The 22,280-nt window shown below is 35.9% G+C and overlaps 3 protein-coding genes across 3 annotated transcripts; 1 reads left to right on the forward strand and 2 right to left on the reverse strand.

Moving 5' to 3' along the window:
* The first annotated feature begins 3 nt into the window (after positions 1-3).
* On the forward strand, positions 4-6,581 carry LOC135696798 (uncharacterized). Its single transcript, XM_065216314.2, has 3 exons — positions 4-613; positions 3,648-3,848; positions 5,276-6,581. Exons 1-3 carry the CDS (start codon positions 83-85, stop codon positions 5,678-5,680), a joined length of 1,137 nt encoding a protein of 378 aa, XP_065072386.1. The 5' UTR covers positions 4-82; the 3' UTR covers positions 5,681-6,581.
* Positions 6,582-8,434: 1,853 nt separating this feature from the next.
* LOC135696799 (uncharacterized) lies at positions 8,435-14,913 on the reverse strand. Its single transcript, XM_065216315.2, has 5 exons — positions 14,420-14,913; positions 13,990-14,080; positions 12,671-12,844; positions 11,563-11,982; positions 8,435-9,461 (listed from the first exon to the last, which is right to left on the reverse strand). The coding sequence occupies exons 1-3, from the start codon at positions 14,816-14,818 to the stop codon at positions 12,714-12,716; spliced, it is 621 nt and encodes a 206-aa protein (XP_065072387.2). The 5' UTR covers positions 14,819-14,913; the 3' UTR covers positions 8,435-9,461; positions 11,563-11,982; positions 12,671-12,713.
* A 3,379-nt stretch (positions 14,914-18,292) lies between these two features.
* Positions 18,293-22,116, reverse strand: LOC135696801 (small ribosomal subunit protein eS27-like). The gene is made up of 4 exons (XM_065216316.2): positions 21,966-22,116; positions 21,380-21,488; positions 19,943-20,053; positions 18,293-18,583 (listed from the first exon to the last, which is right to left on the reverse strand). The coding sequence occupies exons 1-4, from the start codon at positions 21,969-21,971 to the stop codon at positions 18,555-18,557; spliced, it is 255 nt and encodes an 84-aa protein (XP_065072388.1). The 5' UTR covers positions 21,972-22,116; the 3' UTR covers positions 18,293-18,554.
* Between the last annotated feature and the right edge of the window lie 164 nt (positions 22,117-22,280).

Here is a 22,280-nt window from a genome sequence, read left to right on the forward strand (position 1 = left end):
CCTCCGGTGAGGATACTATGCAAGGAACGTCATGCAAGAAATGGTAAAGAGCAGACCAAAGATTTGAACCTGTCGTAAAGAAATGCTTGCTAAAGTTTCAACGCGAAGCATTGCTAAAAATGCAGTCTTTTGTGCACGGTACTCTTCAGCGATGCTGGCGGTTGGGAAGAAGAAAACAGAGGCATTTTCTGTTATAGAACCTGATGAGATGAAATTACGCTCAACTGTCCAGCTTCGGGGAAGGCGATTTCTTCCCGGCGCAGACAAGAGCACGTTCCCAGAGTACTTGAGTGGACCCAGAGAGGACTTTCCTTTAGCTCTTAGAGCAGAAGGCGACTACAGTATTCAGGAATGGGGTAAATTTTGCAGAGAAGAGGCAGATGCTAATTTGATACAATATGGAGCAATACTGTTTAGGCAGCTACCCGTAAAGTCAACGGATGATTTTCAACTGTTGTTTCAGAGTATTGGCTACCCCCCTATGAACTATGTAGGTGGAAGTGCTCATAGAGAAAACGTGGCGTCGCAAGTGTACTCGGCAAGTGACGAGCCTCCAGATTGCTGTATTGATCTGCACAACGAAATGTCATACTCGCCTGTTTACAACAATAAGGTATCGTTTATGTGCACTATTTCTCTCTGCTTATTTCCACTACAATGTTTTTAGGTATTCACAGTTGACACTGGCGGTGTAGCATCCTGCCAGCCAAGATGCCATGTTTTACAAAATGCTTACAAAATCTTTTACTACCTTCACCAAATAAACGTTAAATACCGAGCTTTTCAACACAAAAAATAAATTTCACCACAGTGGTTGAATGCTTTGTTACAAATCTATGGTTGATCTAAATGCCTTTTTCGACTCTCACAAAAACCAACTAGCAAAAAGAATAGATAACCGCAGTACAAACAATAAAAGAGCAATCTGAATTCATTTCTCAACGAAGATGATTTTGTGTAGACACTGCCCACAGCCACTTCCTGTTTGATACGCGGAAGATCCCTCGAAAAATGCTGTTGGCAAATGCACAATTTGTTTTTCGGGGAAGCGGGAACTGTTTGTTTAAAAGAAATTCAATTGGTGGGCTCACCAAATTTAACATCTAATTTCATCCAATTCCTCTACAAAAAACAAATTTTTTTAAAGTTTAAGGGCAATTTGTCCGAATACATTTATGAATGATATAAATTTTTATCCTATGAAAAAGTAACAGAAATCACTAAAATGGTTTACGTAACAATATGTATGTTGATCCAACAGTAGCAAGTCTTTTACATCTCCATTTTTAAGGAATTCTAAAATCTTTCCGTTTCCTTGCATTAATTGCAGTCTTTTTTGCGATTAAATAAAAAGCATGAAAAACATTCAATGTTTACAGCATCCTTCCACATGACGTTAACGTATCCAATGACTTCTGTGCACATTTTGAGGGGGAGGGAGGGGGTGTGAGTGGGGGGTGTGAGTGGGGGGGTGTTAGTGGGGGGGGGGGGTGAGTGGGGGGGGGGTGAGTGGGGAAGGGGATGAAAGGGAGGGGTGTGAGTTGGGGGAGGGGGTAGTAGGGATGGCTCTATCTAGGCAAATTTGCAAACTTTTATGAAAGTTTTTCCCCGTTATCTTCGATGCCACTATCTGAATATCAAAGTTAAACAAAAAGGGAGGGGGCTATAGCCTCCCCAGCCCCCCTCTGCTCTGGCGAGCCTGATTTCCTCTTCAAAAATTCCTGTGAAAAACTTAGAAATAACTCGATAATTTTACGTAAAAAATGTACTACGTTATTTCAAAGATTTGGCGATAGATAAGGCAAAACCCAAATTTTCAAAACTTTCTGAATATGTGCAGTGATCAAAAACCTTAGAATAAACTCCGTATGTGTAAATCATTTTATTCTACATTTTATTAGAATGTAGCTCAGACGTGAGTGTCGAGTTTACGACGCCCGGGAGCCTATAGTAAAAGCCCAGGAGGGAGGGGTTTCTAAAAGAGGAAGCGATGATCTAGTTTTTTTATTTTAGTTTTGAATAGAGACAGGTTATAGGAGTCTGGGAAGGAGAAGAGGGTTGTTTCAAAGTTTACAAGATCTGGGGATGAAGGATGAGTTGTAGGAGAGGTTTCATGAATTTGGCAAAAAACTTTAAAAGAGTGAGCACTAGAAGAGTTTCTGGGATATTACCAGGGATCATACCTCTATGAAATCTGTAAAAATTGAGATGTAGGCATCACCGCGCTGATGAGACAGAGATTGAAGACTTTAGAAGCCCCATCCCAAATATGGGATCGAAACTTCAAGGAAGGACGGATTTGGGACTTGATAATTTCTAAGCGTTATGACGATGGAGAAGAACCCACGTGCTCTAGAGAAGATCTTAAGTTGTTGACATGAATGTTGAGCAATTTTCAAGATTTCCAATTATTTTTGGATGATACAGAAAAGCCTAGTTGTGTAATGTCTGGTGACAAAAGCCAATTCTATCATGATTCGTTGCCTATTAATAGATGTGTTGGTTAGACAGTTTCATCCGCTCCTTCTCTTTATTTCTTCTCACTTGATTTCCTTACGCCACTGGTGTGTTCAGAACTTTAGTTTGTTTATACTTTTGTAATCTTAGGATTCGGTTTCTTATCTACAGTTTCCTATTAAAAGTATTAAAAATGCTTGTGCCTTACATATCAACTAAATACCCTCTTTCATAATGTCGACCTTCAAATTTACGTCAAACTTCATACAGCACTTAGTTTAGGTAAGTCAAAGGTAATATCATCTCATCCAGCAATTAATAAATATCATGGGCTCCGACAAAGGTTGAAAAGTGAGGGGGCCAAGGAAAAATTTAACACCCATAACAAAAGATTTTGAAAAAAACTCTATTGTTTTGCAATAAAATGGGGGGGGGGGGCAAGGCCCCCCGGCACCCCCTTCATCGGAGGCCCTGAATATGGACCAATCGATTTGAATTTTGTTTATACACTCTTTTTTTTATAAGAACAATTTTATAAGAACACGAGCCTCAAAATTGTGTCATAAGTTAAGAACAAATTAAGAACAAGCTGAGATTGAGCTTCTGCAAAATACTCTCTGGTGCTCTCTCGACTAGCTGTCCTACCATAGTCCTACTTAGAAAGCTCTTTCTCGATCTCAAATACAATCTTGTACGTTATTTTTTCACTTGTACATTATTTCTTGTTTTGTTAATGCTTGAACGGTGATTGATATCTGTCATTTAATTAGTTGTATAATATAACTTTCGAATTGTATTTTGCATTAATTGATAAATACATGAAGCTGAAAGGCCATGAGATGATTAGGAAAACGGAAAACAATTCTGCAGGAATACAGATGGGGGGGGGGGGGGGGTGCAATTCACTCTTGCGGAAAAGCGTCCGAAAAGTGTTCAACGAAAACAAAAGGATTTCCAGGGATTTTCAGGGATTAAAATGATTGGATTTCCACTGTGTACGAGATTTTCATTGAGTGATTTGCTCCAAGATTCAGTTAACATAAGTCTCATACAAAGTGTAAAAGAAAAAGGCAATCATAAATAGGCAATCATAGACAAAGCACAGTTAGATTAACACCGTTTTCTCTCATAGTCTAGTTTAAACTTACGGCAGGATTCTTTATTAACCAGAACGTTCGTTTCATTTTCAGTTCTTCTTTTTCTGCTTGATACCACCAGACTATGGCGGAGAGTCTGTGCTCTGCAAAAACAGTGACTTGTTTGCCCAACTTGACAAAAAGTACGTGGAGAAAATAATGAAGAAGCGGATCAGATATATCCGGCATTGTCCTGATGGGGCCGCCTCAAATTACTTGTCTTGGCAAAAAGTTTTCGAAGTAACAACCAAAGAGGTATCTTTTAGAATATTGTATTTATTTTGTGTCTGTAACACCCGTAAAAGCAATTATAAGCCTCATTATAAAACTAGAGAGCCATTGTTGTTCAACCAAGCACACGCCATGCATTCCTCTTGCCTCAAAGCGCATCCCTCATTTTACGGCCTAAAAATTCCAGACAATGAATACCCTTTGCATTCCACATACGGCAAAAAGTTTTCGAAGTAACAACCAAAGAGGTATCTTTTAGAATATTGTATTTATTTTGTGTCTGTAACACTTGTAAAAGCAATTAAAAGCCTCATTATAAAACTAGACAGCCATTGTTGTTCAACCAAGCACACGCCATGCATTCCTCTTGCCTCAAAGCGCATCCCTCATTTTACGGCCTAAAAATTCCAGACAATGAATACCCTTTGCATTCCACATACGGCAAAAGTTTTCGAAGTAACAACCAAAGAGGTATCTTTTAGAATATTGTATTTATTTTGTGTCTGTAACACTCGTAAAAGCAATTATAAGCCTCATTATAAAACTAGAGAGCCATTGTTGTTCAACCAAGCACACACCATGCATTCCTCTTGCCTCAAAGCGCATCCCTCATTTTACGGCCTAAAAATTCCAGACAATGAATATCCTTTGCATTCCACATACGGCAAAAGTTTTCGAAGTAACAACCAAAGAGGTATCTTTTAGAATATTGTATTTATTTTGTGTCTGTAACACCCGTAAAAGCAATTATAAGCCTCATTATAAAACTAGAGAGCCATTGTTGTTCAACTAAGCACACGCCATGCATTCCTCTTGCCTCAAAGCGCATCCCTCGTTTTACGGCCTAAAAATTCCAGACAATGAATACCCTTTGCATTCCACATACGGCAAAAAGTTTTCGAAGTAACAGCCAAAGAGGTATCTTTTAGAATATTGTATTTATTTTGTGTCTATAACACCTGTAAAAGCAACAAACTATTTCTCTAAACAAACAACTCAGTCTTGTATAGTTTGGAACTTTCGTACTTATTTGTGTTTTGTTGTTTTCGTTTTCTGTCTGTCCTTTCTTTAAGATGTTAATTCTGGTTTCAACATATCACTAAGAAAGCTAATGCTGGAAAAATGTTAAACTTAATTGAGTAATAAAACATTGAATTTTATTTTGATATTATTTTCATTTCTTATAGTTTTCCTTTTTCATCGGCCAAATATATGCCCAAATATTTCTTGGATTGTGAATTTTTCAATATTGTTTGATCATATCTTGAATCTGTAGAAAACAAATAAACTAAAAATGTTTCTGTATAGTTTTTTCCTTAATCATATTTTGAATTAAGATTTTAAGTTCATTAAATCGAACATTTTTTGTGAAAGGGCAATAATTTATGTGTTTTTGACCCCAAAAGACATTTTTCACATCAGGATTTTTATTGAATATTTTATCACAATAGGATGCCGAAGAAGAAATGAGCAGACTTGGATTTGAATGGGAATGGAGAGGCAACAACTCTCTAACATTTTGGTACTTAAAAGACGCGATGGAGCCTCATTATAAAACTGGAAAGCCATTGTGGTTCAACCAAGCACATGCCATGCATGCTTCTTACTTCAAAGCTCATCCCTCATTTTATGGCCTAAAAATTCCAGACAATGAATACCCTTTGCATTCCACATATGGCGACGGTGAGGAGTTTGAGCCTGAATTTCTTCAACAAATAAGAGATGCAGGTTGGAAAAGTGCAGTTGGAATTCCATGGAATAAAAACGATGTTTTGATACTGGACAACATGCAAGTCCAACACGCAAGACTGAGCTTCAAGGGAAAACGGAAGATAGTTGTTGCTCTCTCGAATTAAAATGGAAACATTTTATATATTCACTAAAGCTTCTGTGACTGTATATCATGATTGTGTAAAAGCTGATTTAACGATTGTAGACGAAATCTAGGCCATTGAAGGGGCACTAAGGGGCTTCAATGACTGTCCCTTGGTATCACTATGTTAGCTTGTGTTACAATAAAACAATTTTTATTTACAAAATCTCAAAACGGATTTCAGTTACATTTTTATTCACAGAAATATGTGTTGAATAAAGCAACTATTTCTAAGCTATTTCACACCAGTAAAATACATGCTTTTGTCAAAACTGGAATAAGGTCTGCCCCCTTTAAGGTACTGACAGTTTGATTGCACAAGATAGAACCATTGACGAGTGCTATGCAACACATGCTAATTTTTAACATATAAAATGACCGGTACGTAGAGAATCAGAAATGGCAAAATGTTGCTGCTAAGTCTTGTTGACTCTAAATCCACTTAACATTGCTCTTGGCTTTTAAAAGCAGAATTGATAAATACAGGCGAGGTTCTAAATGATGGTATGTTACAGAAACTGAGTGGACCACAACACTTTATATAAACTTGCATCTAGTTTTTTGATCAAAGAACAAATTTTATCAATACCTCTACGGAAAACGTATTTTATATCCCAAGATAAGTCATATTCTTGTCTGACTTTTTTACAAGCGAATCTCCCAGCTTCATTTACTGAACTCTTAAGTCCATCCCTTCATCCCAAATCAGAACAAAAAGTTGTGATCTAAATATAATTAGTATTTTGAGAATGGATGTATTGATAATTTTGCAGAAATTACTGTTTAATAATTTTATATACATATGCTTCATATGCCAGTTTTTACTAGGGGCTTGTAAGTAATGATTCATTTTAAATGAAATAAAAATTGTTTTTCTTTCCTAATTATTTACAAGGTACTATCAAGTTCTTAAGTTTGTTCCACTCTTCTCCGGCACAGTAGAACCTCTATATAACGGACACCGCTCAGACCAGTGTAGTTGTCCGTTGTTTACAGGTGTCCGTTGTATAGAGGTTCCACTAAAAGTTTTGTGACTATTTTAGACAAAAGTATCTGTTTGTTCTTAAAAGAGCTGTCCGGTGTATAGAGGTGTCCGGTTAATGAGATTCAAAGTAAAGGTGGATACATTGTGAAGTTCTGATTTTTCGAAAGTGAACATTTTTTTTGCAAAGTACACAGACGGAGGAGAATAAATTTGATCATCAATTATCAATATAACTTAGCGAAAAATGCAGCAGCCATGGGAAACCTCTACTCTTTATAGGTGAGTCATATCAGGCACGTAAATACCGGTAGGGTGTAGGAGGCGAGACTCTCCCCAAATCTTTGAAATCCTTTAAATTAGTTGGAAATTTGAGAGTAACCAGAAAATCTAAGTTTCAATTCCAATGCTTTGGCAAAACTCTAATGTCGAGAATATTCTCAAATCAGAAAGGAAATAACCGAACCGTATAATGCTAAGGTTCTGTAAGCAAAGGCTAAGTAAAATTTTAAAACAAAATAAGAGTTGGCTTATTTTTAGAGGGGGGGGGGGAGACTTCTAAACTTTCATTCTCAAAAAAATATCCTTTAATTTACGTTCCTAATTTACAGCAGCGGAAATTCAGGCTTTCATTTTAGGGGTGATGGGGGCTCAGACCCAGGAATTTCCGACAAGATAACATCTAGGATCATACCTAATGAAAAATTTATCACTGCACACTTTGATGAAACCCTTAAGAAACCATGCCCTTTTATTTGGTAGCTAGAAACAAAATCCATTGTTGATTTTTGATGACACGATTGATATGACATTAAAGGCAATTGCTGATAGAGGAGGTCGACCGATTACACTATTGAAAAGTCATTCACGATTACATGAACTAAAAAAACAGCAAATTAAACATTGAAGTTCATTTGCCGCTTTTTATCTCTTCTTTATTTTTTCATTTTCTACCTAGTTTCATTGCTTTATTCAGTGGCATTGAAATTAGATATTCAATTCGCAAGCAGGTTTGATTTTGTCATATTGATTATTTAATACTTGCTAATATTGCATCAGGTATGTTTAAGAGCACAGAGAGGCTATAGAGACCAATAGGGTAAAGGGGGAACTACAGATCTCCTGCGAGCGAAACTGCAGATCTCCTGCGAGCAAAACTGCAGATCTCCTGCGAGCGAAACTGCAGATCTTCTGCGAGCGAAACTGCAGGTCTCCTGCGAGCGAAACTGCAGATCTACTGCGAGCGAAATTGCAGATCTCCTTACGTCTAAGATAGTTTAGTATTTTCTAGTCATACTTCTGTTATGTTTGATGAATTCAATTCTTTAAACCTACTTCTTTACCTTATGCTTACACCTTGAGGCTTTAGGGAATTTCTGAAAAATAGGGAAAATTTGCTCGCTTTGACTATAAATTATAGTTTTATCACTACACACTTTTACTGTTTATCACTACATCTTAAAACTAGGTATGTCTTGGATGGGCTTTTGACACGTTAAAAGTTTGCCAATTATGCGATGAAAGCCCGAATTTTTGACGAGAATGCTAATTAGGGGTGGGGGAGGGGTGGCTGAGCCCCCCCATGCCCCCATATCTATCGCAACTGCTGGTTTATTGAGGAAAGTTGACAAAGCTGCAAGATCTTCCAGGAGATACGCAATTTAACATTATTCTGATAATGTGCCTTTGATGTACTTCATGCTTTTCTGAATGTAAGTGAGCCAGAACAAGAAGCAGCTTGAGATAAAAACTGGGTTGTTTCAAAAGCCAAATGCAAATGGTGAAAAAAATTTACATTCCTGTGAAGTGAATTAAAACTCTTATTCTGCTTTCCATTGTTTGCAAGTTTTATAAATTATTGTTTCCGTGAAGGTCTACTGTTACGTCAATTTTTAAAGTGTTTTACAGTCTACCCAAATCTCTACTTTCAGGTTGTTCAGATGACTTGCAGAAAGCAAAAAATTTGCTGGTTCATTTGCCGTTTGTTTCCTTCCACTGCAGCGCTATCCATGTTTCCCATTTACCCTAAAAGTTTTTTCTTGGTTGTATCATATTGTTCTCCTACATTTAAGTTTCTTTCGTTCCTACAAACGTTTGATTTTAAACAAATTTTTCCCTTGATTGTAAACGTCTTCAAAAATATTTTAAAAAAGCAAGCTTCTCCATAAATTGAAGTGGTGATAGTTTTAGAAATATATGATCAATTACTCTTCACATGTCTTGGTATCCCATCTTTTTACTGGTGCGTTTCAAGTGCAAGTTAGATATTTCCTTCAACATCCAAAATGCCTTTATCGCACGTTTTTGCAACACTGCCACAGCTTGAGGGAGTTGGCCAACTTGAAGCAACAATGATACCCTCAGCAGCAGACACTCTTCCAGACGTCCTCTTGAATGAGAGTGGCTTTCACAAACCAATGTAAATGACTCTAATACGAACTCAATCAAGTACTTGATGCAAGATATAGCTACAGCTCACAAAACTATTACCATAACATTTTTGTACAATTCTTTAATTATTTTAGAGTCCAAAAACATTTTAAAATATCCTTTGGATTGGTGTGGCCAATTTCTCGATTTCTCACGTCTTTCATAATATTCTCTAATCACTTTTGAAACATTTGCTATATTTACAAAACTTCATCGGATATCACATCGAAGGATCTAACTGGGAACTGCTTTACTGCTTCAAGAACACATTTTGATTTATAGATGCCATCTTGATGCAACCTTCTTCTAAGCTTCTAAGAGTGTAACTGCCTCAGGATGGTCTTCAATTAACCTTAAAGTGCCACTGAATTGAAAAAAATCAAAAAAATTTTTATTGATGTTCTAAGTCAAGTCAGTGCTCCTGAATCCGATGGTGAAGTTCATTTTTCGGAATTGTGAAGTGTTTTGAAGCTACAACGCTTCAAAGTTGCGATTTTCAAGACTTTTTGTGCGAAAATTTGTGCGCGGTCTGTGAGGAATTTCAGGAATGTGTGACGCATTAACGTTTATAAGTCGCGGAAGTGATGCGGGCTTCAGTACTGAAAGCTGTATTTCGAGTGCGATAAAAAACCCAAAAAAACGTGAAGTGGATGAAAATAGTGCGATACTTGTGCTCTAAATATCACTAGCTATCTAACTACAAGACATGTGCAAGGTATTTTCTTGCGAAAATTTCGAGCCGATACGAAATAAGCAAACTTTTTGCGTGCAGTTTTTACCAAGACTTCATCCCGATCATTTACCTTTTGTGAATAATTGAGCGTGTCGAATAAGAATGCTCTTACAAACAGCTTTACAAATTATGAATAAAAGTGAGCAAATTGATCAAGGGAAAAAGTTGTTCTATTAAAGAACCAAACAAATTGCACATTTTTCGGCGCTTTTCCCACTTTCCAACTTGCGTTGCCACTGTCAAAGCATCAGTTATCGCCAGGGCCGTCAAGATGGGATAAATTGCCCCGTGGTCAGGGGGCCTCAAAAAGTAGAGAAGTTCATTTTAAATGGAATTGATTAAAAGTAACAAAATTATGCCTTTAAAAGTAAAACTTTCTTAAACGTTTGCATGAAAAAGAATCAATTTAGGCTAATCTAGAATTCGTGGTTGCAAATATCGCCTATCCGTTTTGGCTTCCAGAATGTCTTGGCGTCCCTGGTTATAGCAGTAGCATCATTGTTAGCATCATTGTCATGGTATCGTGATCCAAAATGAAAATTATGAAAAAAACTTGCTTTATCTGGAACCTTGTTCTCCAGCCTATAAGTAGCACGGTGGGATTTTTCAGGGTCAATTCATATCCTATCTTTTTCAGCGTATCAAACTGCTTATCTCTACAAAGTTCCATGCCGATATCGCGATCTAAAAGTTAAATTATGACAATGACTGCTTAGAGGTCTAGGACCTGGTATCCCAGTCTATAAATAGCATAAGGGGTATTTTTCAGCCTCTATTCAGACCCTATCTTTTTCGGCGTATCAAACTGCCTATTACTGCCAAGTTCCTTGCTGGTATCACGATCTAATGGCTAAATTCTGTCAATTACTGCTTAGAGGTCTAGGACCTGGTACCCCAGTCTATAAATAGCACAAAGGATATTTTTCAGCGTCTATTCAGACCCTATCTTTTTCGGTGTATCAAACTGCCTATTACTACCAAGTTCCATGCTGGTATCGCGATCTAATGGCTAAATTATGTCAATTACTGCTTAGAGGTTTGGAACCTAGTACCCCACTCTATAAATAACACAAGGGGGATTTTTTCAGGGTCAATTCATATCCTATCTTTTTCAGCGTATCAAACTGCCTATTACTACCAAGTTCCATGCTGGTATCGCGATCTAATGGCTAAATTATGTCAATTACTGCTTAGAGGTTTGGAACCTAGTACCCCACTCTATAAATAGCACAAGGGGGATTTTTCAGGGTCAATTCATATCCTATCTTTTTCAGCGTATCAAACTGCCTATTACTACCACGTTCCATGTTGGTTTCGCGATATAATGGCTAAATTATGTCAATTACTGCTTAGAGGTTTGGAACCTAGTACCCCAGTCTATAAATAGCACAAGGGTATATTTGTCAGCGTCTATTCACACCCTATCTTTTTCGGCGTATTAAACTGCCTATCTCTATCAAGTTTCATGCTTGTGTCATGTTTTACACAATTTGTATCGTTTTATCTTCTTACAGCCCTCACTATGGCTGAAATGACTATATAAATCTGAATGCGTCACTCGCCCCAGCCTCTTTTCGCACGACCTACTCTCAAAAGAACCCCAGAAACCCCTATTTGTGGGCCCCAAATTAAAAAACTAAACTTTTTTCCGAAATCAGCGATGATAGGTCTACCAGAATCAACAATAAAAAAAATTTCATTTTTTTCAGTTCAGTGGCACTTTAAGATATCTGTATTTTCATTCCCTAACCTATTTTCAAATTTTGTTCCAAGATTGGAACCCTTAAATTCAATTTTCTTCTAAAAAATGAATCTTGATCTTCATGATTGCAGAGCCACAGGCAATTTGCAATTTTCTCTGTTTCTTTCCATTTCTCGCATTAATAAGGTTTTGACCTCCAATCATTGGCACAGGTTTCCTTACAGCTGCAATTAACTTGCCCATCCATTTATGTTGTCAAAATATATACTTTCTGGATAATACCGAGAAAAGATCCATATTATCTGTAGACAACTAAAGCACTGGCTGAGCAGCTGGATCTGTTCTTTTAAAAGCTGAGGTAGTAAGAAAACCTTTCCATCTCTGATTTACGCTTTCCAAACTTGTGATTATTGCTCTGAAATCATGGTGTACATCTTTCTGTAAAGAGATCTTCAACTATTAGCAACTCCTGTATCATAAAACTTTGCCAATTTTTTTAAAAAGTAGACCCCACATTGCAGATGCATTTTGAAGCTGTTTGAAACTTTGAGCCCTAACTAAAATGCCCATAAACTTCAGCACAGGCACCATCGCAGTATAAATGCAATTTTAAAGAATCTACCCTACACCTATGTGTATCCATGAAGCTGCTGTGATGTAACACATCATCTGAATATCACAGGTTTGAAGTTTGTGATTCTGACACATTCACTCTTCAAAATTCCCAGTTCTTCTCAAATTAGCCAACATAGGATACAATGTTTTCTTAAAAATTTTGAGAGGACAAGGAATTTTCAATGTTAACTGATTTAAAAAAAGATGCCCTCTTTTCATACAACTCTGTTCTTTTCTTTTTCAGTTCTCCCAGCCTTTAAAATTATTATTCCTTTTCTCCCAATTTCTTCCTCCTTTTTCTCCCTCTTCTTCACTCCCTCTCTTTTTCTTTTCCATTCCTATTTTCCTTCTTTGCGAACAACTTAGCTTCCTGCAAAGCCACTTAGTAGTATCTCAGTGGTAGTATAAAATTTACATGCAAGATGACACTGATAAGATAAAAAGTTCTTGATTTTAGATGCATAAAACAAAAACTGTATTTTTTATCAAAATGATGCCATTTCAGACTCACTTGATCATAACATTCTCCTGCTTTGATGTCACTATTGAAAGGATTAGAGAAGCCAGCTATCATATACACTGGTAAGTGTATCTTTGATGCTTTGGGGAATTTCTAACGCTATGATACCATCTTTTCCAATCTCTTTGCAAATTTTAAGGCAGCATGAAACCTCCAATGTCAGAACTACAAAGAAATTTCAAAAAGATTTTTTAGCCAACAAATGTATAGATCAAAATGTTTTTTGGCTCTGGTGGCACATCAATTTGCATGTTTATTTCAAAAATCTAAACTGTTGATTTACCTAATTATTTTCTACATCATCATAATTTTCAACATATACATATCTTAGATGAACTTCTAAACTCTTTAATTACAATAGATAAAGAATTATTGACATAATTTACAAACAATAGTGGCATATCAAATTTCAAATCACCTAAAAATCATAGGAAATAACCTAAGAAACTAACAGAATTATGAAAAGTGAATTAACTGTTAAAAAAAGTTTTTTTACTGACATAAGAATTTATTTTTAAGTGATTGACCATTCTATACCCAAGCTAGATCTCAAGGAAGGATTTTGATTGATCTCTTTGTGCATCCAATCACGAATGGGTACTCAGCTTGGCTTTGGCCATATATGTGACAAATATACCAATTGATTTTCAAAACGTTTAGGTTTGGCAATCTCTTTTAATGTGGTACTAATCTACTTCAGGCCACCCTCTCCATGTCACTATTGCTTGTATTTATATGTTTTTAAAAAAATAAAAAAGTCACTAAATATCTTGTGGCATGTAAAACAGGCCTATCCAGTTTTGACCACCACATTAATCTCAAGTACCCCAAAATCAGCTTCTTGGTACCCAGTGTACCTTGAAATGAAGGATCTTAACTTATATTCCTTTATTATTTTTATAATTTTCTTCAAAGCCTTATAGATACCAGAATCTCTGATATTTGACTTTGCATAATATCCAGACTGGAAATTTTGTCACACACCCATAATATATTCCCATAAACTCAAATTTTCCATCTGCGTGCTTTTGTAGTTAACTGTGCAAGTTTCCTATTCAATAACATTTTACATTATTAAACTACAAATTTCTAGATGTGTGTTACCTCAGGCGCACAGTCACAAATTTTGATATGTCAAAATGAGTTGTCTGGCACAATGCTTGATATGCCAAAATGAGTTGCACATGGCCATTTCAATGATTATGTTTTTGCAAGCACTTTTAGGCTTGGGTGTCTGCTATTGCAAAGTTCAAATTCGTTTCATTTCAGCATATTACATTATGAAATTGATACACACATTGAGCACTTACCAGATTCAGTTATGAACGCATCAAGATGTCTGTTGGCACTTGAAGACATATCATTATTGGTATCATCAAGGTTTTGGGGCTTTGGGTTAATCTTAAATAAAATTTAACAAGTTTCAATCCCCATCATTCAACAAATATATCTAAGTATATCTAAGAAAACAGATGCATCAACTTACCAGCAATATAAACAAGAATGTAATTTACAACAGAGAATAAGCATAGGTCCAGAGGCACACCCCCCTCCCCCCACCACACTGGGCAAGACAACACCAAAAACAGACACGAATTTTTAGTCATGTCACTATCTAGTCACACTTTCAATTTGCTCTTGTTGTAGTTCCATTGATAACATTGAATTTGAATTCCACTTCAAACAATTAGTTAAGCATTCAATGACACGAGACAAGAAGAGAAACAAAGAAATACTTACTCTGAGTCGCTCTATTTTACGCTCTTCTTCAAGGAAATCTTGAGCAGAAATCGGTCTGAGGATACGGCTAAAATTTATAGCAAGCAGTTCATTTTTCTTCCGATCCACTGCTATCCAAGGATGTGTTATGTAAGTATCAATATCTAGGCCTTTGCCGCTAGCCATGGTTCTTTTTATAAATCCATAGAAAACTGCCTTGCCTTGAAAATTAACCCAATAAACTGAAGCATCATTCTCCGTCATATTTCGAAAAGTGATTCTGTATGCAATTTTACTTTCTGTTGATTTGCAAGACGCGCCTTGAATTAGGCCTATGATTTCTTTGCGTTTCTTATCCATCATTACATCTGAATTATTTGCAAGCATAATATCACAGTTCCCATTAACGCATATCTGCATCTAAACAATAAATTGTACGATTTTCATCGTAAAAACTTGTTATTCATATGCAGTGACATAGATCGATTATTACTTCATGTTTATCTCTTAATGAAAACGAGGCTGGGTCAGCATCGAGGCTATTATTTTCTTCTTCGCTTCATTGTAAAAAATATTATTTAACAATTACAACTCAACAAATTTTGAAAGAAGAAAAATATTACCAAATCAAAAGGAGCAAACAAGGCCCAGGCTACTGTTTTATCATTCAACGAATGTAACTAAAAAAGTTATTAGTGGGTAATTTAGCCCCTCGCGAGTCAAAGGAATCGACAAAACTCAACAGTAACTACAAACAGGTTAGCCTAAAAACTAGCCCATTATTCCTTTTTCCTCCATTAATACTTAGTCCTTTTAAATAAATGTCTAGTTATCAGCAGGGGTGTACTGCTATCAAAATAACAATGGGGTTCTTGCGCAAAACGCTGCGAAAAACAATAGCAAAAGTAGAAATTAGCTACTTTTCGGCATTAACAAGAAGGAGGGCTCAGCCCCCTAGCACAACACCCCTGGTTACCAGGTTACCATCTGATCGTTTTGGTGCAGATTATGTTGATACACAGACGTGCCCTTGAGAAAGCAATTGATACTTGTTTTTTTAGTTGACGTCATAAAATTTGCATGTCCTCTGACTGCTCGGGTCGCGAGCTTCTACATTTTGAATATTTATATATTTCTTAAAAGTGAATTTAAATTTGCTGCTGCAATGAACCAAGGCCTCAAGAACTTTGAAAAAACTGGTTCCAACGATTGCGGCATGTTGTCAAGTTAAGCAATCCCACCCGGGCCAGCTACTTTGAACCTGATTTGCTCTTCCAATTGATTTCAAAATAGCTTGGGATGAAACAAAACTCAATTTTTCAAGGGCTGATCATATCACATTACCGACTATGGTTGAAGCCATTTAGCAAAAACACCATAGGCGTAGGTCCTATTGTCACCAGAAAAAAGCCATTTCACCTCATCGCCCCTTGGGTGCAACAAAACAAAATAATAACTCCCAAATGCAGCATCAAGTATTCTTTAACTCTGTTAAAAAATTTTTAGGCCACAAACTTGCGTCAGCGGTCTAATTGCGATACTCTCATTTTATAGCAAGCTATATAGGGTATAAGATACGAATCTTTGCTCATTTTTAGTGGAGTGAAGACATCTGGACATTAACTCATTATTTTATACATGATGAAAGATAGCTTTGATTGCCCACGTGAATTAAAGTTTCTTATGTTTGGATGAAGTTCACAAAGGCGGATATTGTTTTCACGGGAAGCAAGCGGCAGGTGAATCAGTTAGCCTTTTAAAATTGCAAATTTAAGGGTCTCTTAATAATGGAGCACTTAACTGTCGCAATGAGCGAACTATACAGCAGAAAATCAAGGCCACACTTTCCGAAAGTGATTCATAGTCGGCGCAACACATGGTCGCTGGCTGAAGAAAGCTCGCCCGGTACATCAGATCAAGGCCTCGACGAACGGATATTTTATGCCTGTAAGAATGCTGAACGTACCGTAACGCTTCCGATCGTGCGACGAACAGATCACTGTACAAATTATGACGTTAATTCTAATATTGAGGAAAGCTCTTCCAAAATGTCAGTGCCAGCATGTCAAACGACAGGGGAACACAAAAAACAAGCTAAAGACGTTGTTATTGTCCAGCTCTATGAAGAAAACGACGTTAAACGGGATACTTTACTCTATGAAGGGGCAAGTAATGTCGGGAGACTGTCTCCCTATTTGCGATCACCAAAGCAACGGCGAAAGCAAATTTCGCGCAAAAGTGTTATTGATGGTTGCGAGAAGTCACCAAGCTTGCGACGAGCCTCGTTTTCAGTTGTAGAGCAGAATAAATCCAGATTTCGACACGATCCTGTTGTTATTAATGGTTTTAGTCAAATAGACTTAAAAAATCATAACGAGAAATACAAGCAAAGACTAAACATTTACGTCCAGAGCGAGGAGCAGCGCTCTAGAACCATTGTTGAGGAATGGCTAAAAAGCTTGCCTTGACTGAGGTCTGCTAAGCACAGTCATTTCTAGATATGTATTAAGAGGTTTTTTCCCCAAAATTTGATTGCTTATGTTGTTTATGTTGACTTGCTAGCCTGCTAGATACAACTCGGTTTTAATTTGCAGTGAATATGACGTAACATCTGTTTTCTGTCTTGGTTTCTTAGACGACATTTCTTCGAAATGAAACGCATATTTTCTAAAAACCATACATTTTTAAATATCAAGAAATGTTTCTAGAAAAGATCGGAGGTAAAGCTAAATACAGCTGCTTCCGTTATGACACATCACCATTCTATTTTTTGATACATTTAAATATTATACCATAAGCATCTCTAGTATTGACACATATTAACAATCATCTACGCTTTATAACAATTATCAAATTACAAATAAAAGATTGCAAAAGTAATCGAAAATGGCTTTGAAAAAAGCAGACTTAACCAAAGGCGGAAAAATCCAAAAGTAGGCAGAAAATTCGATCCGAATCTTAATCATGTTTCTACTTACATTTTGTCAATATCGGACGTTGATATTCTGAGGACTGTCGGACGAAAGTATTTTTGGTATTATGTTCCGCTCTTCAATGCTTTTGTCGAAAAGCAAACATTTTTGAAAGGTACCTTAGCTTTTCATCGACAAGCTAGAAAATATACATAAACAGTTGCGGATCAAAATAGGCCAATTAGAAACGCAAGCACGTGACAGTTTCTAACCTGCTTCGTTTGTAGAAAATTCCCTGCACGATATTCTGTATTTTTGAGACATGCAACAAAAGCCAAATCCCGCATATAAAAAACTCATTTTCTAGAATCAAGCTGTATGGTTTCTTGTTAAAAAACAATTTTGAAAAAATGTGGAGTTTTGACTTTAATGAGTTTTCTATACGATGAAAAAAATTAGCAACAAATGTACGAGCTTTATAGAGCATTGACAACATTCAATGAGTTGAAAGCTAAAGGTTTGTTTCTGGAAAGCTACTTTTTTGCATTTTTCTTCGATAACTTCTGTTATTAGCACTTTCATAAAGCTAGAAAAATTCAGGCTCAACGTTCTTATATTTTGGTACATGAATTTGAAAAATCAGCCTGCAAAATTTTACATATGAGCTTCATTATGCAGGATATAACTGTATATCTTAGGTTTAAAACTTAGGAAAATCGTTAAGTCTTGAACATGATGGTAATATATTTCATATAGCTGCTTGTTTTTGCCAAATATGATGAACTAAAACTCTCACCGGGTTGCTTTCAATGTTTTGTAGAAAACAAATTAAGTACACTCCCTTTTTTATACCAATATTCAGGCTAAGAATCATCAAATTTTTAAGAATATTATAAGAATATACAACATAGTATGCGATCGCATGCCTCATATTACAAAGACTGGTACAGCAATGCAGACTAAACAAAGAAAAAAGTCAATATGAAAGATAATCAGAAAAGTTTATTAGAAATCCACTTCAGAATTTCATTTGTACTTAGATGAATCACATTTTGCTTTCCAAATTGATCCTTTGCTATAAAGTCTTACAACAGATAATAAAAATACATTTTCTAGATATCCCTAAAAGATGAATAGAAATACAAGTTTAATGCTTTTGGACTCTTTCCAGAGCTGTAGCGGTCACCATAAACTTCTCTTCTTATCTTCCAAAATAATTTTCTTCATTTTATGATTATATGTACTTATTGCGGCTTCTTCCTAAATGAACAGCCTGAAAAAGAACAATAAAAATTATCAAAATTAATTGCTTCACTTCCTCTGACATTTGGAAAACAAAGTTTATGAAACTGCAGTGGAACCAGCACATTTATTCAATTCAGTTTATGAAAAATTATCACTTTTCCACTAAAATCAATTTTTCAATGCTCTGTATCTGAAAAGGGCACAATTTCTATCCTCAATGGAAACTTTCAATCTTTATTTTATTGCTTGTTAGGTAAAAGTAGCTTTATAGCTACACAAATTGAATCCTGGGATCCTCTGCCTCAATTTCAAAATTTGGTCTAAAACTTTCCCACAATTTTACAAGCATTTAACAGGCTTCAACAGTTTCATGTCAGGTCTCCTGTAAGGGTGAGCAAATTTTATCAAATTTTTGTGCCAATATGAACTCATGCCTGCAAGAGTTCAATTCGGGTCTCATATGAAGGGCCCCTAAATGTATGTCACCAGTATTTTCATTGCAGGAAGCAATTTTTAGATTGTGCCTATCAATATCATTTGGATCATCCAATAATGCTGTATACAGCATTATACGACTTGCCAGTCAATTGATTCCAATAAACATTCTTGCAAATCTCTACGTAAAAAGTGCAATTTTAGAACATTTCTCTTCAAATTACATAGTTGTTATGAATTCGTGGGTACCACAAAGCTTACAAATTGCAAGGAAAGCAGCTACATCAACAGTACAGATATTAATGCTTTCCTGAGCGGTAGTTAAAAATTGCACACATTTATGAAAAATCCAATCATTCAAGGACTTTTATACCCAGGAAAATATCAATGCAGATAAAATCAAATTAATCTGATGGCAAAGCAATCAAAAATGACTGAAAACCAAGCAGTGGAATTATTGTTTAAGTAATTTGAAACTCAGTGCAGAAGAGGCGGCACAAAGTCTACCATTTTGGAAACACAGAGGATATTATCAATTTTGCCCCTGGTATGATAACATCTTTCATTAAAGCATATTTTTCATTTTTACCATGTTTAAAGTAAAAGCAAGATTGAAAATAAATTTGGTGGTAGCTGTCAAAAGTTTCACACCATACTTTGATGTTTGAGTATTCCGAGTATTATGTCTAATGAAATTCCTATTTTCAATGCTACCAACAAGAGCACCTGCCAAAAGCTCTATGTTCAGTCCCTTTTTAAAGGCTTCCCAGAAGTTTGTTAAATATAAGTAGCATTAATGGAGTTGTAACCAGAAATATATCATTTTGGCACAGAGAAGGAAAACATGTTTTTATGAAAATTGTCAACAGAAAGATAAAACTAGCATACATCCACATTGAAAAACATCAAGTTAAATCGCAAAATATCAAGAAAAATATCAAAATTAACAAACCTTCAGTTAGCCTTGCTCTACCACCTGTTGGTTGGCAGAGTACAGTTGAACAACTGACACACAATACAACTGTCTGGGCATGGCTGAATACTGTTGTGATTTTGAAGCATCCTGGAGACAGAATAAAAATGATTACCAAGAGTATGGTTACCAAGCAACTAACTTCAATACAATAAACAGAAAACTTGGAAAATATACTACACACTTTTTACAAGAATACCTAATTTTTTTGCCGAGCCTCAAAATTCTTAAATTCTTTTTTTTGAGCCTAAGATTATTCTTAAATAATTTCTAAGCGACAAAGGGTATAACTAAATCGCATTATATTGTTAGTGACTCCAAGACCAGATACATCTATTTCAAAACATGTAGCACGAAACTCTGCTTGCCAAAAGCTCAAATAAACAAAAAATTTAATTTAAGAATGAGCATTATTCTTAAATTTCAGTTATTTTGAGCCTTAATATTCTTATAGACTATATTCTAATTAAAAATAGTGTGCATCCCAATTTACTGCCAGGCAATTTGGAACTAAATAAGAGGACTATCGAATTTAATGTACTTATGCACATTAAATTCGATTTGTAAGGTTTATATGCGAGGAATTCTAAAATATGAACAGTTTTTTGGCAGTACAGAACTTGAAAATGGCTTTGAAAAAAGCAAACATTTTATAACATATTGAGCCTGTTCTTCAAAAATATTCAAAATATTGCATCAAGGATTCTTTTATGTTCGCTGAATTCATGCAAAACTTGGACATCGAAAACAAAACACCTTTCATGTGTTCTTTTGTCATTAGTAGTCTTTTTACAAAAGTTCCTTTGAGTGAGACCTTCAAAATATGTGCTGGCGCATTGTACCAGAGCGAACTTAATAGCCTACCATCCCCAGAGGAAGTATTCATTGAACTTTAACATCAATGCTCATTCCTCTATGTGACATCTCTGAGGTTTAATTGAATTACCTTATTCAAAAGTTCGAAATTTTTGGAACTGGGCCAGAATTTGTCACAATTTTTACGATACAAAGAGACAATCGATACCAAATAACAAGGCGGTAACTAAATCAAAGGGATGATTTGCCTTTCATGACGGGGGAGAAAATGTCAGCCACACTTTCTCTCAAGACAAATGTCAAAAGGGTTTTGGGGAAGACAAAAAGAGCGATGAGGAAGGGAGCTGAAATGGTGAGCTTTTGTATGGTTTGGCCATGAGATGCATGGACAAGAAATGAAGGTTACATTTAGAAAAAGAACAAGTGACAATACACAAAGGTGATGGGTACACAGCCTGAGAAATGATACAGCTATGGCAAGAAAGAAGGAAAAAGAATGATTTTCAAATGCATTTACTAATAACAATGTCATTGGCAACAAACTTGTAGCCTTTTGCATAACCAAACATTGTAGCAAACAACAATTTAAACAGAATATACCTGGACATTTGACATCCATGAAGTATGAGTTTGGTGACTGAACCAGCCTTTTTAGCTTGTGTTTCCTTTTTTCCTCCTCAAGTGAGGGGTGAAGCAAATCCTTGAATAACTACAATTGAAAGAGAGAAGACTTTTTGAATGCCATGCTTCAAATAAACTACTTTATACCTTATATTACTTAGATTTTACCTTATACATACATAGATATTTTACCTTATATACTTAGATTTTAAGATATGCATCCTTAACCACTGAAAACTGAGTTGTAATTATGGGTGATTTCAGTTATTCTTCAACTGATGCAGACTAATACGCTGAGTATAATTGACTTGCAACACTTAATTTAAAAAATGCCAATAAACTTAAAGGGACAAAATAAGTTATTGCACTGTCAAAGAACGACGAAGGAACTAAAGGATGCCTAGGCCGGTTTCAACGGCGAGTCAACAATTATTCATTTCACGTGACAAAAACGCTTCACTGATCACCCAAACGAAAATTTTCGAAGCACCTATGATTAATCTACACACCGACCCCACTTCAATAAGTAAAAGCAAAATAAACTCCTGAAGAATTGATAACTTACTGGCATGTTTTCGTTTCACACTGCCACTCGCTTCAAGATGTACAGAAAGAGGACTAGTTTTCCCATGCGTTTCCCGACATTCATATCGAAAGTTCCCGGATGATTGCACCACGAGGCTGAAAAATGGCCTCGCATAAAGTTGATGACGTCAACCTTAAAGATATTCAAAGATCAACTTCAATAATATTTAGACAAATAAAGAATAAAACAATATTATCATTACGAGCCTCTTTTTTCAAGCTTTAAGAACAATGCAAAAGCAATACACATTGCTCACAGGATTGGTTACATAAAAACACCCTAAGCTACCATCAA

This window comes from Rhopilema esculentum, chromosome 18 (genome assembly GCF_057945365.1).
Source record: "Rhopilema esculentum isolate cy_ngs chromosome 18, ASM5794536v1, whole genome shotgun sequence".
NCBI classification, from domain to species: Eukaryota; Metazoa; Cnidaria; class Scyphozoa; order Rhizostomeae; family Rhizostomatidae; genus Rhopilema; species Rhopilema esculentum.

Coding starts and splice junctions, on each gene's coding strand:
- LOC135696799 (XM_065216315.2), bottom strand. CDS start 14,818: ATGCAGATATGCGTTAATGGGAACTGTGATATTATGCTTGCAAATAAT. Junction 14,081..14,419: donor GTAAAATAGAGCGACTCAGA/GTAAGTATTTCT, acceptor ATTTTATTTAAG/ATTAACCCAAAGCCCCAAAA. Junction 12,845..13,989: donor TGCGTTCATAACTGAATCTG/GTAAGTGCTCAA, acceptor ATTTCTTTGTAG/TTCTGACATTGGAGGTTTCA.
- LOC135696801 (XM_065216316.2), bottom strand. Junction 20,054..21,379: donor CATGGATGTCAAATGTCCAG/GTATATTCTGTT, acceptor TTCTGTCTCCAG/GATGCTTCAAAATCACAACA. Junction 18,584..19,942: donor TAGAGCAAGGCTAACTGAAG/GTTTGTTAATTT, acceptor GTTCTTTTTCAG/GCTGTTCATTTAGGAAGAAG.
- LOC135696798 (XM_065216314.2), top strand. CDS start 83: ATGCTTGCTAAAGTTTCAACGCGAAGCATTGCTAAAAATGCAGTCTTT. Junction 614..3,647: donor CGCCTGTTTACAACAATAAG/GTATCGTTTATG, acceptor TTTCATTTTCAG/TTCTTCTTTTTCTGCTTGAT. Junction 3,849..5,275: donor TCGAAGTAACAACCAAAGAG/GTATCTTTTAGA, acceptor TTATCACAATAG/GATGCCGAAGAAGAAATGAG.